Source organism: Varroa jacobsoni, unplaced genomic scaffold (genome assembly GCF_002532875.2).
Source record: "Varroa jacobsoni isolate VJ856 unplaced genomic scaffold, vjacob_1.0 scaffold_998, whole genome shotgun sequence".
Taxonomy (NCBI): domain Eukaryota; kingdom Metazoa; phylum Arthropoda; class Arachnida; order Mesostigmata; family Varroidae; genus Varroa; species Varroa jacobsoni.
The window spans coordinates 728,631-744,228 of record NW_019213900.1 but is presented as its reverse complement, the minus strand read 5'-3'; the positions used below and the strand labels follow the sequence as shown (position 1 = coordinate 744,228).

Genomic DNA, 15,598 nt, shown 5'->3' with positions numbered 1-15,598 from the left:
ACACACACCTTGCGAGAAGAACTCCTTATAGATCAGTTCTGCGACTTGTTTTGTGGCTTTCCAATCTTTCGTCTGGTCGGAAAGATCGCAAGATGTAACCAGTAAAGACATCAATAGCTGATGGTGCTCCACGTCATCTTTTTTGAATGAGGTCACCATTTCGTTGAGCTTCGGCATGATCTTGAAGTGGTGGCTTAGGTCTGTGGCAAGAATGATCTCACGCATGTTGTCCAGTATCTGAAACAGCATGCGAGTGAAACATGCGTGTCGAATCGAATTATATACATTCTGACATAATCCCTAAGCGGTCTTGCAAGATAACTCAATCAATTTTGTCATTATAAGGTAGACGTGTAAACGTTACTGACACCCGCCACACTGACCTTTGTGTATTCATGGCAATCGAGATTCTCGAAGATATTGCAGCCGTCAGTGTTGAGGATGGCCATAGCTTGCGCGAAATGGTGCCGCTCCATCACGGAGCCCTCAGAGGAATATAACGATGCCAAAATGCTTTTTGAGTTTACTTGGAACGTGTTCGTCGTCCCTCGATGATCGAGGTCGTGACATAGACAAGCAACAAACAACGAAAGTGCCTCGATATCGCTGTAAAGGCCACAAACACATCCAGTTAGTAAATGTAAAATTTAGGGTTCAACGAAATTGCAGATTATTATATACGAGGAAATTACTGAAAAATGCCTATTGTCTAGGAACATTTCGCCATTATACCATGGTACATCGCATAATAAAACACCTGGGCATCAATCGTAACTGTGGTTTGAAGGGATTAATCTGAATACGATACACACGTGAGATACCCTTTTGTCACGAGGTTTAGATTCTTGATAAGTAGATAGCTATAATGAGCTACAGCAAATGCATGGGTCCAGTTGTGATACGGAGGATCCCGATAACCTTTCCGGACCATAAGCACAAAGCGTGCCAGCGTTGTTCGTGAAACTCTCCATCGTTGAATGAAACTTAAATCCTCAAACATTGTAACAACAGCCTGTGAAGGCCAAAGCAAAAACAAACAAGCTGATTGTTACGTAGTTATAATATATCGATTACTTTCTTATAATCTGGTATGTGCTCACAAACTGTAATATGTAGGTTTGGAGGTTGACCGGATAAAGAGTGCATATAGTTAGCAGTTAAAACTTACAAGAGGTGTATCCCTGTCGGGAATTGCTCTTGGAATACCCTGGAAGGTCTCAAAAGCCGGGTGAAATTTCTCGCGTGGTGTTGGAACAGGTCCTTGGCCGATTAAGGTCACTAATTGGTGTACTTCTTCATCCGGGACGAGGATGTGATACATCATCAACTCATTGGATAGGCGTGATCGATGCTGTGCATCACGAACCTGTAAACGAAAAAAAATAATACATTTATGAATAATTCAATTATCCGCATACAAAGCTGTATACGTACCAGACACTGGTTTCGGTATCCACACATACTTAGCTAATGTTGAATTTCCGCAAACGATAGTCATAAAACGATTTTATAGTACAATTCGATAAGCCTACTCGGTAGGAGCGGCGTTTCATCAAACGACCTATTTCTATCAAAGACGAAGAACAATGTATCAATGGCAGGTAATCGGAACAAGTGTTCGATTTAACACTGCATTATGGCATGTACATTTTTGTCGAGCGATCGTGTACATTTTTCACTAAACAATAGTATAGTAATCGCAGAGAAGAAACAATGTGTATATATTCGGTTTTTCTCTCAGAATGCCTCTGTATATTGCAACGTTTTGAGAAAAAAATGTTTCGCCAGCAAACCTGCTTATGTCTATTCTTAAAAGTTTTTTAAGAATTTCTTTATTCTTAAGAGTTTTTTGTCGCCAGGCAGGACCCAGAAATGGTTCAGCAACGTGACTCAGCAACTTTGGGGGTTTGCCGTAACCAGTCTACAGTGATATTCATATTGCTTCGCACGATTATTTTTTCCAGTTTAAAAACGAAACCGCGTCCTGAACAGCTATTCCATGCGGAAAAAAGCAGTCTGAAAGAGCACATGCCAAAAGAGCAGACACCCTTGCTTTTATACTAGCACTTCGATTTATTTACCAGCAAAAGGCAAATATTCCCCTTTTGGTATACAACACAAAAGGAGGATTACCTAGAAGGCGAAACGATGAACGAACAACAATTATAGCAATACTAGTCTCGGGAGGTTGGCAACATGTCAGTCGAGCTACGACTTCCCGTTGAGGAGTGTGCTCTGTGCTGCGGGAACCAGCGGCTAATGATACAGATAATCTCCGAAACTTATGTGGGGTGTTTATTGCGTATGTAGCCTACGAACGTCCTACATCATACAATGTAATATCAATTCCTTATTATTTATATTTCGCCATGAAGAGGTGAAACTACCATTAGCAAATCTGAATCGATATCTCTTTCTTGCATGGCTACAATAATTACGGTTATCACGTAATGCAGGCACGCGATTCGATTATAAACAGGATTTTTTTTTTTTTTCCACGCCAGCCGCGTCTTTCGCAATTGCCAGTTTAACAGCCATGCCCTAAGCCAATCTCAATACACGGCTTGTGCTCGAAAATTAATACCGTAGTGGATACGATGGGAAGGTGCACATTGCTATATACGACTAGCACGTCGCAAGTGTTTCAACAACGTCGAACGTTACGTCCACACCAAGCTGAACAACATCTGGATGAAATTTTTCGCTTTTCCTTAGTAGGCTTATTAATTTTTCCTAGACTTTCGAACGAACAAGAGTAGAACTGCTCGGGAGGAGGATTCCGCCGAAAAAGGGTCTTACTGAAGGAAATCGAGATGGGTCTCCTAGAAGTAAAGACTTCTGCTGCAGCGGCTGTGAGCGAGCCGCAATACTCGTTTGAAGACTATTTTGTCGGAAGAAGTGGAAAAGAGACACTGAAACAGAGCAAATAAAAGCAAAAAAGGACCAGTTTGCGCTATTAGGTGAACAGCGTAGACGGAACGGGTAGGTTTGGAACCATCAGCTGCTAAGACCCGAAAAAACAAAATGATGGAAAGATAGAAGCAAGAACAGCAGCAACAGGACCAGGAGATGGCGTCGATTCCAACAATAACAACAGAAACACTAATGCCATGTCAATATTAGACCAGGTACTGATTGACCGGACCGCCTTTTTTTCGCTTATCGTACCTTTTTCCACATGAGCGAATGCATTATGGAGATGCCACAGTAGATCGAGAATGCTTTCGCCATTTCTTCATCGAAGAACGAAAAGCACTTGCCGTTTACCTGAAAACACAAGAGAAATAACAGTAATCTTAAAGGTAATCTAAGGCTAAGGTGCAGTATGGAAATGCATTACTGCACATGTTTTCTCGCGTATCTGACCATATTGTGAGTAAATTGTCCTGGCTTTGTGATCGCGCAACCTGTTTACCCTGGATAAAGCGCACGGTATAGGAATATGGTGTTAGTTCGCAGAATGGACCGTACCTGCTGCTAACATTTCACGTGACTGCCCAGTTTCGATACAGCCAACTGCCTTGTTAATCGCAAATCGGCCTATGTCCTTCAAACGAAAACTATCCTTCGTTAATTCAACCCACACAGACTGCGATATGACCTCTATAACTATATGGTCACCTGTTAGCATTGAAACCTTTCGAGGCAGTACCTCGTTGCTTTTTGTTTATCACCTGAGAACACATACATACATCACTGTTCTAGCATCAGTATAGCATGGAAAAATGAGTGTCTCAATGAAAGTGCTCTCGGCGCTGATCTGATAATCCCTCTCATGCAGTACTATACGATGGTGACAACAAAAGAACTACGATCGTTCGGATCGCTGAATGGTCGGCTTGTCTACCTGGCTCTGCTTGAGTATAGTGGCCGAAGACAAAGCGACTAAAGCTTGTCTTCAGCTAAAACCAAAAATGTCTTGAAATACTGAGTTAATTGAACTGGCTTTGCACCAAAGGTCTGCTAGCCAACATAGGCACCCTCACCCCAACCTCGTTGTACCTCCCTTCCTTTACCGTACGCCGGATGGACGGAACGGGTATCACGGTTTTTATTGCAGTTGATGACTGATAGTGATGTGACTGCAGCAAAAAGATGCCTGGCGAAGCAATGCAGAGTTCTTTACGTGGCACAGTGATGCAGCTACAGGCGAACGGCGGCTATTGAATTCAATTACCCCTGGTGCCCGTAATAACCGAATTGCAAACGAATGGATAGGAAGCGATCAGGGTAATGTATGAATAATAATTAAAAATCATTCTTCTACGAAGATGAATTCGGCGATATTGCTGCACGTCTAAACACATGCGATGAAGTCGTTTCCAGTAGCCATTTCACTCCAGTGGGCTAATACTCCGGTTCACTCGCGTTGCCATTACGTAGAGAAGAGGCAAGATGACTGACAAACGGCACCGGCTTCAAAAACGAGGACAGCAGCGGAACCATAGATCGGTTCTTTACGAAAATTAAACAGCCTATGAATAGTCAGCGACGATCAGCAAAATTTCGTCCGGTTCACAAGGCCGCCATCCATCAAGGAAAAGATGAATAATTTCAGTGCACTAGTTTAGGCTACAATAGCATATCAACGATCTGACTCCGCTTACTTCTACACCGTGTGTGTACTGTTATTGATTTAAGAGGTAGTTATAGTGATCAAAATTATCTATACCTATGTTGAATTCAGTCGATTTTAACCTTTTTTCAAATTAAACTTATTTCTCCGCTTTTTCTTGCATGTCCTTAATGCGTAGTGCTTGATATGATAATTATAAACGAGATATGATATGTTTAAAATCACTAACTTGTTAAAAAAATCGAGATTTCAAGGCCGAAGCGCTAGTAAATGTAAGTTCATTGAAGGACGCTACCTGTCCAGGACGTAGCTAAAAGTGTATGATGAAGGCTTTTATGAAGTCCATTTTCAACCTTGGAAGCGCGAAAAAAAAACGATTTTCGACGTTCTTGCTTTTTCAAATAACGCCGCAAGATTATGACGTCACTTGATAGCTACGCTGTTCTAACGCGTATTTGGATTTCAGTATCAGAGCAGTGGCATGACAAAAAGAACGGCTGGAATGGCATTAAAGCAAGGACCGCAATCTTATTCTTGTCAAATCTTACCCTGTGATAGAAACTTTACTACCATTAACTAACCTTAGCCTGATTGCTACGTAATTCTTCATCGTTCCATGACTATTTATATGATCTGGAGAGATTCAATTAATTCAGACAGCTACCATTTATTCGAATTAAACCGATTCTGATATATTTCTCTCTGTCTTTACCGCCGTTTTAGGACATACTGCTACGCAACCTGGGACGTCTCATTCGTCTGGTAACTATTGCTTGGCTATGGTTTTCTATACGCGATCTGCCAACAGCGCAGCCAGCTGCTACATGTCAAGGGGAAACAGAGGCCGCAATAGCGATCATCGTATGAATGGGAACTCAGCCGATGTGATTTGCGTGGCATGATCAGTCTACTTCCATGACGACTTTTGTTTCAAACAGCAAAAGTGACAATTACGCTCATTGACTCAAAAGCGATATCGCGACGTAAAGACGTCTATTCATTGAGAAAATGACGCTTACGTCATCGACTGCCAAACAGTATTCTCAATCACCACCCACTGTTGCTGAATGGAGCGAGTTCCGGAGATCATTAAGCTGACAACGAAAGCGTACGAGAAACAGCTTCGCTTACGCTATTATATCAATGGTAGTTGTCAATTTGTTCTGTTTCTTTATTTGGCGGGGCAATGACTTCCTGGGCGGCTCTTAAAAATGACAGTGCCTTTCGACTATTATAGATTTGATTAGGCATTTTTTATATAATTGCCGCAGAGCATTAAGTAGCTTACTTTTTTTTTTCGATATCTACAGCATTTCTCTACTGTTTAATCTAATCGGCAATAGGAAATTTTATAGGAAAGGGCAATAATAGTAATAATAATTATAACGTCTATGTAGGTCGTGCACAGAGACTTGTCATTAAATACTTTAAATCTATTAATGTTACCGCTTGGAATAACGATAATCTCAAGCAGCCTCTGTTTTTCATGAATTTTACAGCCTTTCTAAACCCTGTCCGCTAACGGGAAATTATGAGTTTCTCTTTTTGCTCAGAATATTGGAAAGCTTTTCAACTCCAAAGGTCAGATAATTATGCTATTAATTCTGCTTTTTCCGGGATGCTTTGCGTCCATCTGTTCTCATGACTTTTGAGAGTAGTTATTCGATAATTTTTCCTAGAAATGTTCCACATTTACAAGCTCTGTAATTCAATTATGGAGCGATAGAAAACATTTGATTGGTGCTTTCAGTTCTATTGGTTTTAATAGGCTACCGCTACGTCGCATAGTATCATCACCTTGACGTTAAACGTTTTTTTACATTGTCTACGATCTGCACGCTGCGATATGGCCCAGCGTTTCATACACCTGCGTCTATTATCGTTAGTCCAATTTAATTATCATAGATTATTGCAGATATGGCAATTTAGATCATCTCGACAATTAAGTCGGTATTGTGCAATATTATCTTACGATAACAGGCTGGCTAAATAGATAACAAATTAATGAAAACAGAATACTTATTAGCTCCATAAATCTAGGCCTAAATTTCTATCAGCACAGAGAGTCATAAATAGCTGCTGTAAAACGAATAGTTTAACACTCTCTCATTTTATCTCTCACTTCTGTGTTTTGCTGGTTGTTGTCGTTATCGCCACTTCAAACGTTTACGCTGTATAATGACACGTACACGTAGTAACTTCCAGCCTGCTCAGTGTTAAATCGCCAGTTACACATGTCGTTGAAGTTTGTTAAGTATTTGTCTCGTTTCCCGAGAAGGGAATAGTAATTACCTTGTTGCAGAGTTCGGCAACCCCGATCACCTCCTGGTCATCTTTGATAGGGAAACATAGGATATTTCGTGTCTTAAAGCCCGTTACCTCGTCCATCCTTCTGTAAAAGAGCGGATGGTTGTACGCGTCACGAATATTTAGTACTTCGCCGGTTGTCGCCACGTGACCAGCAATACCTAAATGGACAGAAAACGAATTAATCGCACACGTACCTATTAATATTCCAGTGTATGGGATTCGTTAATGCAAACAAACAGTCTTTACTAAAGGATCACAGATTTGGTCGCAGGTGCGCCGTCCCAAAGGCAGGTGACGCAGCTTGTCATCTTACCAATATACTGCAATACAGTTGACATGTCAATGGGTGGCTAAGAAGAAGTGCTCTGTTTAACCTCAGTCACTAACGTATTGTATATAGCCATCTTTAACCTAGAATTGTGATAACATTACAGAAAGAATTTGCCCTTTTGTTGTTCGCCCTTAGCTAAGCTATCAAATTCTCGAAAATGCGGTGATGGCCCAGTAAAACAAGTAGATGGTTGGATCGAAAATATAACAGCAGAAAAAATATATCGACGTATGGCAGTACAAGGTATAGAATTAATTACATCATGAAAGAACCGTGGTACAAATATATAGGCCCCTTTTAGGAGGTAACGAAAACCTGCGAAACGTTTTTTCGTTGAGACCTAAAAACTGTCGTGACAGCTTCCGGGTGCCTTCACGTCACCATCGGAAAAAAGAGGTCAATCGAGATTTAACGACAGAGTCGGGCTTCCGATTCAGGACTGAGGACAAAGTAGAGCTTCATTAGTATCGGCCTTACGAGTAGCAGTATGCCAGGTACATTACGAATTCAAAAGCGTGCTTTTTGTTCAAGTCAACGATTTCATTATTTCTATGTGTAGACATAAATAACGAACAAAAATGTGTTGGAAAATGTAAACAACGCATAAAAATAATTTTTCTTTTTATTGAAAATTTATAAGGACGAGTGGGAACCAGCATATTATCAGGCAAATTAGTTTATGCATTTCAACGGTGTCGTTTTCAAAGCGCTTTTGAATAGCTCACATATATTTTCCTTACCAACGTGCGGAATACCCACAATGATATTGCGTTTACTGAAAAATTAATGGAATTTATAGGAATAAACGAAAACATACGGGTACTAACGGGACTGGCTGAAGCAAAAATCGACATTTTTACGAGAATCTCAATTCTTTCCAGCTAAATGCCCGACCCTCAGCAAACGACAACGAGAAAGTACACGGGCCAAATCTAAGAAAGATGTTGGGCGAAACAGTCTATGTAAGCAGTTCCTTTCATCCAACGTCGATTAAGTGGCTGATCGTTTTGGTAGAACAACCGTATCAAAACTGGTCTAAACCGATGGCACAACCATATGATACGAGAATAGGGAAACGAATCAAATGATAATAATCTGTAATGCATATCTATTACTGCGCTAGAAGGGGTTCCAATTATTGTTGTTATCATAGACGATATTTTGGCCCGCCAGTCTACATCATCAATGCTAAAAACGGCCATTTAAGAGATCGCCGCTTGTCTGTATGCCTTCAGTAGCTCTGTTTAGGTTGATCGGTTTCTCGGCCTGATGGGCGTTGGCCGTTGTTGGATGCTCTTTTTTTTTGCCTGTCGAGGTCTTTTTTGTTGCTACTACGATGAGATTTACTGAGCTGCGGCGAAGAAGAGTCTGTGTAGCCAGACACCGCGAGGTTAAGGACACAACCCCCACAGTCCAATAGGGGCGGAGTTCAATGCTTGCATAAGCATCATTATGCGATCGTATGGGTTTAACCATGCGCTTAACCAGTCGGTTGAAATCGAGGGGGCGTAGGAGGAACGATGATCCCACGATGATCAGTGGTTAACTGTCAGTGTCGAACTGCCGAGGTTTGACAATATGGACGTTAGCATACGATAGGTATTTACACACATGATGCCGGCGACGGCCATCTACGTATGTATAGATAAAAGACTTTGCCATACCGCTGCATTTCCTTTATTTCGACCGTGATGACAGCAACGCATAGGTATTGCCGGCGTACGAGCCGGTGTCTCATATCTATAACATAACAGCTACTTATTTCACACGCCTTTACCGTGTTATTTCATAATAGTAATACGAAAAGTTACCTGCATGATAAGCCGTAAAGGCTCAGAGTAGGCGAATTGTTTATGCTGTTTCTTAGGAGGGAGTACTTTTTGATGCATTGCGAATTTACCTTGATTGGCTGGTATCCGAACTTCTGTACAAGTTTCCTGACCATCTTCGGCGAGGTGTCCATCGAAAACTTTAGCTACCAGCTCACGTTGTTCCTTGTCTAACAAAAACAGTGAACATCTCTCAGCGCGCGTCAGCTCCCGTGCATCAGTCATAATTTCTCGTAGCAGAAGGGTCACATCGTCTAAAATTAGAGCAAAGAATGAATATTTTTACACATCGCCGTCCGGTGATCTTGGCCAAACAAAATACCACCTGCGCATTTTCTGCCTTAACCACATTTTATGACACCATATGGCTATTGTTTGATATTGATAATTATGATTTAGAATGTGAAAATTTGGCAAGTTTCCTGCCACACGAGTTGTTAGTTAGCCTACTCAGCTTTCTTCCGCAAAATTTACTTGGTCTTCGCGCTGTTAATTAAATTATAGAAGTTATGACCTTCGAATCGAATGAGAACAGCGTAACGGTCGAATATATTTAGAGATACATTAATGTTACCGAAGTATTCTAGTAGAAAGCTTTGTCTTGACAGTTGTTTTCTCGACAGATCTTTTCTTTCAGTTTTTCGTAAGAAATCGCAAAAATGAAGTTTACGAAGTGAGATCAAAGACTTGAATTATGATATCAAGACGTATGAATGACTATGTAGGCCGAGCGGTGATAACTCTTCGACAATAATGTTCATCTTTCTCTTCCGTGGCGTTGTCCCAGTATTCGTCATGGCGTCCTTGTTATATACAGAGGATAGGCCGAGCTGGACCCAGTGTAACGGATACTGGATCCGGCCAGAGCACCGGCCGGTCGTCGGGTCAACGGCTGAGACAGAAGACTTTTTTCGATGGTTCGGCGCCGTCATTTAGTTTTCACTACCGATACTCTCCGACAGCCACGACGCTCTGGCCCTGAGAGTAAAGATAACCGTACCAAGCTGCCAACAACTGCCACTTCTACAATTGAGTTGATCGTGCTTCCGTTGAATCTTCCATAATCGATAATAAATGTGGGATGCGGCCGTTTTCCGTTTCGGGTCTCGTTATTCACGCGTCGTATCCTTCGTCGTTATATCCTTAATAGTAGTAGCGGCGGCAGAAGACGAACAAAGAGAAGTCGTCGAACAGGATAAATATTAGCGTGGAGAAATAACAAGAAAATCATTTCCCAAATCCAGGCGGTGAAATGGCTTCGTTTCTACATAGAAACCGTAAAAAGTATAAAAATGTAAACGTGTCCAGCAAAGAAAAAAGGCGTTTTTGTTCGGAGCGAAAGCCCGTGTGTGTTTTCAAGAGTAAACAACCCATCAATCAGTCACCAGTTTACGAATACTCACATAGCTATTAAATTAGTGAATATTATCGTTCACTTGCTAAGTTCGTAGAATAGACGGCACTGTTATTGCCTATAATAAAGCTACGAATACGTGAAATGACTGCGTTGCAATAAAAATTGGAATAACCCTATTGTTATTACGCGTTTGATGGACGTCAGCAAGACAACCTGTTCTACATCACGGGAAATTTCCCTCCGAGTGACGAACCTCTTTGACCAACGGCAATCATTAGGGAAAAGAAATTTCTCTGTGATGAGCTTCGTTTTTTATGACAGACGTTCCAATAGAATACGAAGCCAGGCCAAACTCCACGTGATAACGGTGTATATGACGTGGATAAGGATGAGTAAACGGTTTCCGACAGAACAAGGCCAAAGTCACCGTTCCTTTTTGTATCATAATCTGTTGCTCTTTTTCCTGCATTTCGAAACGATAACACTAAACGATTACGTACAGTGCACAGTTAATCCTAAATGAACATGTCGATGCTTCTATGTGCTTCCTTTCATTTGCAGTAATGGTGTATATATATATATATTTATGACTGTCGAAATACAAAACCATCAATATGCATACATACATATTGATGCTTCTGTATTTATTATATATACATATATATATATATATATATATAGTGTATGCGTAAAACATCGGTGAAACGGACTTAAATAAGACAATAGCTTTGGGAGTAATTAGGGCTGGGAAAATGACACCAAAAAATTTTCTATTCCATAGGGTATCGTTTTTGGAGAATGAGGACTTCCCCTAAATGCGATTTATTATCGGCCACAAACTCAACGATCAACTCAGCTGTTGGGGTGATTTAACCACAGTGTCCAGTAAATGAAGATCCATGATCATTTTTATGGCTTGAAGAAATCTGAGGATGAAATGTTGAAACGGCGTACACGCTTGCTGTATATCATCAGAAACACAAAAACTGCCTGATTATATAGGTCAGCTCTACACATATACAAACACATACACACACACACAATGAAATCATGCCGAAAAACGCAGTGCACTTCCGAATACTTTATGGATACGGGTGCAGTCCGCGAAGCTCATACATTAAGCGCAGCGTACGTCGATGACTGTTTTTTGGATAGGACTGCAGAAACACGATATAATTCCAGCCCGTAACCCAGAGTAATTGTGAGCATTGCAGAGCATTGAGAAGTAAAGACCATCTTCAAGTAATAATACGTTTTCAGATAGATTTCAAAGAAACTTTTGCATTTAAGAGCGTCTGCGCTAGTTTTGCCTTTTGACTGTCTGTGTTTGTGGATCTGAATCTGTGTTTGTGAATGTAGATCTGTGTTTTAATATGAAAAGTATGAAAGTGCCAGCCTCGCCCTGCAAGGCAGGCGGCGTAGTAGTCTAATTAATTAGTATAATAAAGCACGGTACACCTATTAATGAAAAGATTCGGTAACAGACTCGCTTCTCTTTTACCGAAAAAGAATCGACAATCCATCGTACGTTTTTTTAGCAGACTTAATGTGAATCCTTGGCATCGTTAGTTCTAAGCACTAGAATACAAATGTGAACGAGTGAACGCACCAGCAGCAAATGTATCACATATTTGTATATATATGCGTACATGTACCCGAATATGAGAGATTTACGGTAACTGACTGATATGACAGCGTACGACTTTTCTAGGTTAGATGCGGAAGGAAGGGGTTCCGAGAATATACGCTTCAAATTATAATATGGCGATATCGCTATCGAAACAGTGACTGTTAAATCAATATATCCATTCTACTTTAGTCACTATCGAATTTTCTTCTACTACTACTACCACTACTGTGAAAGCCCGCTTTCTCGCGGTGCCATTTGTTGCTGACCTACGTAACTTGACAGGAGGATAGTGAGACCCATCCAAGTATCCTAGTCAAATGACCGAAAGCGTGAGTGTTCTTTGAGCTTTTCTTTTGCGTAGCCAGCTGGCGGACAATTTATTCTATTATGTAGCTGCCACCGGCGGGTTCCTGGTTGGTGAAAGACTTACTTACGCTGCTCTGGCCTCACAACGTTGTGGCTAATATTGGATTATCGCGATGGTTTTAATCCTCAATGACAATGATCTTACCCGACTCGATTACTATGTGAAAAATGACATGATACCACAATGCCAATGTAGTAACGTTCAAATTATGAGCGTTCTTGCTATGTCGTTCTATGCCCGATACTACCGCCATTAGCATGAAATGGATAGAGTCTACATTTATGTCTGGTGACGTCTCTTATGCTTTTAATGTACTTAATAAAGCATAGAAATAGAAAGCAAGGAGGACGCGACAACAAAAATAACGCGCAGAGAAAAACAGCAGCTGCGACTAGAAGCTTGTAGGTACTCGTCACCCAGACCCATTTGCGATACGTGTACCCATCGTTTGTGATCATGTAGAAAGCCACGTTATTACCATGCGTGAAAGCAACAAAGAGATAAGACAGGTCAAGCCAAACACATCTAAGGGGCATGACAGAAACACTTTAAGAGATCGTTATCATCAGCGTTTCCAGCGTGCGTCGAATGCCCGCCGTCTTAGAAGCCAGCCTGCGGCGGCCCCCCTGGTGTCGCTGGTGGTGCCCCTCTGACCACTCGGCCCTGTCCCCGGGTGGACGGACGAGAAAGGAACAACTAAGAAACGTGGTGAACCTATATCCGAGCTTGGCGCTTTTGTTGTCTGCCGGCATCCTTTAGCCGTTAACCTATACCGAATACGTGATTGCATGAATAGTCGCGTATCGCCATGACAACGGTCCTACGGACCTTGATGTACGTTTGGATTTCGATTCAGTATAAAAACGACTCGCCCTTTCGCATCAAGCTAATAAAAGAATCGCTTGTTAGCGCGAGCGGATCGCGTCGCCCTGAACCACGCGCATGTGCAGGTTGTCTGCAAACGCACGTGCTAACTATGCATCGTAGCATACGCTGCGTTGTACGTGTGCTTATCTGGCGTCATGCAGCTGCTACGCTAACTACTAAGCGATTTGAAATGGTTCATCGTTACTGTTCACTCAGTCTCTTGGCTATCTGTTGGCTGTCTTGTTTGATGCTTTCAATGTGTTTCGCGTTACAGCGGACCACCACTGTCAAGCAACGATTGTCGAGCGCTCGCTGACGCTCGCGCAGAGGGAAGACCGTATGACGTCAGCAACCTTGGGGGACTCACTTCGCTGACCCTGGCGGCTTACCGATCATTGCTGCTGCCGCTGTTGACGATGCGCGGCACCCGCCATCAACGTGAACAGCAGTAAGGGGGCTTGATGCGTTGGCTGATAGAGTGCCATAACGGTTGCCGATCGATCGACTAGTTACGGGTGTTGCTGTTTAACTCGGTCCCTGCTGCTGCTTCTTCTCCACCCTACTGTGGGCCTGCGATATCGGCTATGGCAGTAGCGAACAGCAGTGGCCGACTGTGTTTCTACCGCGATTACACTGCGATCGTTGGTGATTGCTGATTGTTTTTGCCCGACTGGGTCGTTCCTTAGCCTGAACGTCGTGCTTTTCTAGGATTTTCCCCTTCCTTTTTGCTAGCTGTTCCAGCACTAGATGATGTAAGTAGTGCTGATGGCGTTACGAGTATTACTAAGAAAGAGCCACTGCATCGTCAGCGACGCTTGCTGCCATTGCCGCCGCCGCCGCCGCCATCGTAAGAGCTGCTAATATTACGCTTGTACCGGCTGGCTCGGCAACGCTAGCCGCCACTACGATGATATAGAGGGCTGCCCCAGCAACTTCACGTCGGTGCCGATTTATCGCACATCGGCCTTTACTCATGCAAAAACGCGTGTGCGCATCTAACTGCCACTGTACAATACGGCAGGGTCAACTCAAAGCGGCACACAGACCAAGCCGATGAGAAAATAAATAAAATAGTCGTCAGCCCTTACAAGGAAAGGGTCACGAGAGGCTCAGGCCATTATCGCACAACTGCCAACATCCGGCACACGTTAAATATCGTCTATATGTTGTAGAGACATGACGATACTACTATATATGTGTATATATATATATAAATCGGCAATAGCGGTCGCCTCCATTCAGCAGCCGTCCCTACACCAATCGACAATGAGCTAACCACGTGCGTTAAAAGGTGCACAAGATCCAACCCGACGACGGTCCCAAGGAAGCCCCACCGCTATCACCGTGACACTGTATCTAGAATACAATAACGATGCTACCAGTAGCGTAACGAACTAACAAACGAAAGGTTTGAACTAATCGAGCCCAGAAGGGGACGTCGTATTTTAATCTGAAACTGCGTAACACGCAGGCAAATGCCACAGACAAGAAACGCGCTAGACAGAAAAAGTAGATAAGCGGTACAAGGTAATTGTGTTCCCTTTGTTACTCAGGTCTCCACCAGACAGTTGTTTGTTGGATGGCAGGGCAAATGGCGAGCCAGATTCGAAACTGAGCAAACGCAAAGAAAGCACCAACTACGAGTGTTATCCTAATGCATTGAAACGTTCGTTTCGAAGCGATAATTCAATTATGTGTAGACTCTGACAGAGGTTTACGTCAAAGTGCAGCTGGTTCATCTGAGAGCTATTGTTTACTAATTACTGTTTGTATATAGCGTACCCGGTAACTTTAGCTATGGTCCGTCTGCTGATTGTTTGCGTTCGAAGGTCACTCTACATGGATAACTTAGCCGGTTGGAGTTGTGCTGAAACTGAGAACTCTTTAGTGAACACAAATCGTTGCTAAATGCATCAATAAACGCTCGTTTACATCATCTAGAACGGACTAGGTCACATATACAGATTACTATAACAAGTCGAAACCACATATACATGCTCTGGCTTGCTTATGGTAAAACTCGGCGGACATTTATGTAGCTGACGAGAACTAGGAACCCGTTCTGGTAGCTGGGGTAGTTATGGTTACGAAACAGCAAAAGGGAGGCTATACTAACTCGAGAGTAGCAGGTAAGGCACCCGGCAACAGTAAGGCAAAGCATTGCTTTGTCGACGGGTGCGGAAAGCCTGTCGTTCGCAAAACTGTTGCTCTATTTTTTGCCACTGAGTACCCACTAGGCGCATTTCGAGGTGAGCGGCGGTTGAACGATGAAGAAGAGTCTTGGTGATGATTTAGGAAGGTCCACCAGAGACTGGTCTACAGATGATACAC

The 15,598-nt window shown here is 42.5% G+C and overlaps 1 protein-coding gene across 6 annotated transcripts in view; it reads right to left on the bottom strand.

Annotated features, from left to right (window-relative positions):
- The window catches only part of LOC111265692 (cGMP-dependent 3',5'-cyclic phosphodiesterase), a 126,247-nt gene that overhangs the window by 3,312 nt on the left and 107,337 nt on the right, over window positions 1-15,598 (bottom strand). For 5 of the 6 annotated variants that reach the window (XM_022842576.2, XM_022842574.2, XM_022842578.2 and 2 more), the window contains 7 exons: window positions 9,118-9,300; window positions 6,869-7,044; window positions 3,169-3,267; window positions 1,169-1,366; window positions 813-1,012; window positions 384-606; window positions 9-237 (listed from right to left, as the gene is read on the bottom strand). In XM_022842576.2, coding sequence (XP_022698311.1) covers window positions 9-237; window positions 384-606; window positions 813-1,012; window positions 1,169-1,366; window positions 3,169-3,267; window positions 6,869-7,044; window positions 9,118-9,300 — 1,308 coding nt within the window. The remainder of the gene's footprint in view (window positions 1-8; window positions 238-383; window positions 607-812; window positions 1,013-1,168; window positions 1,367-3,168; window positions 3,268-6,868; window positions 7,045-9,117; window positions 9,301-15,598) is intronic. The other variant, XM_022842577.2, reaches the window with a different exon arrangement.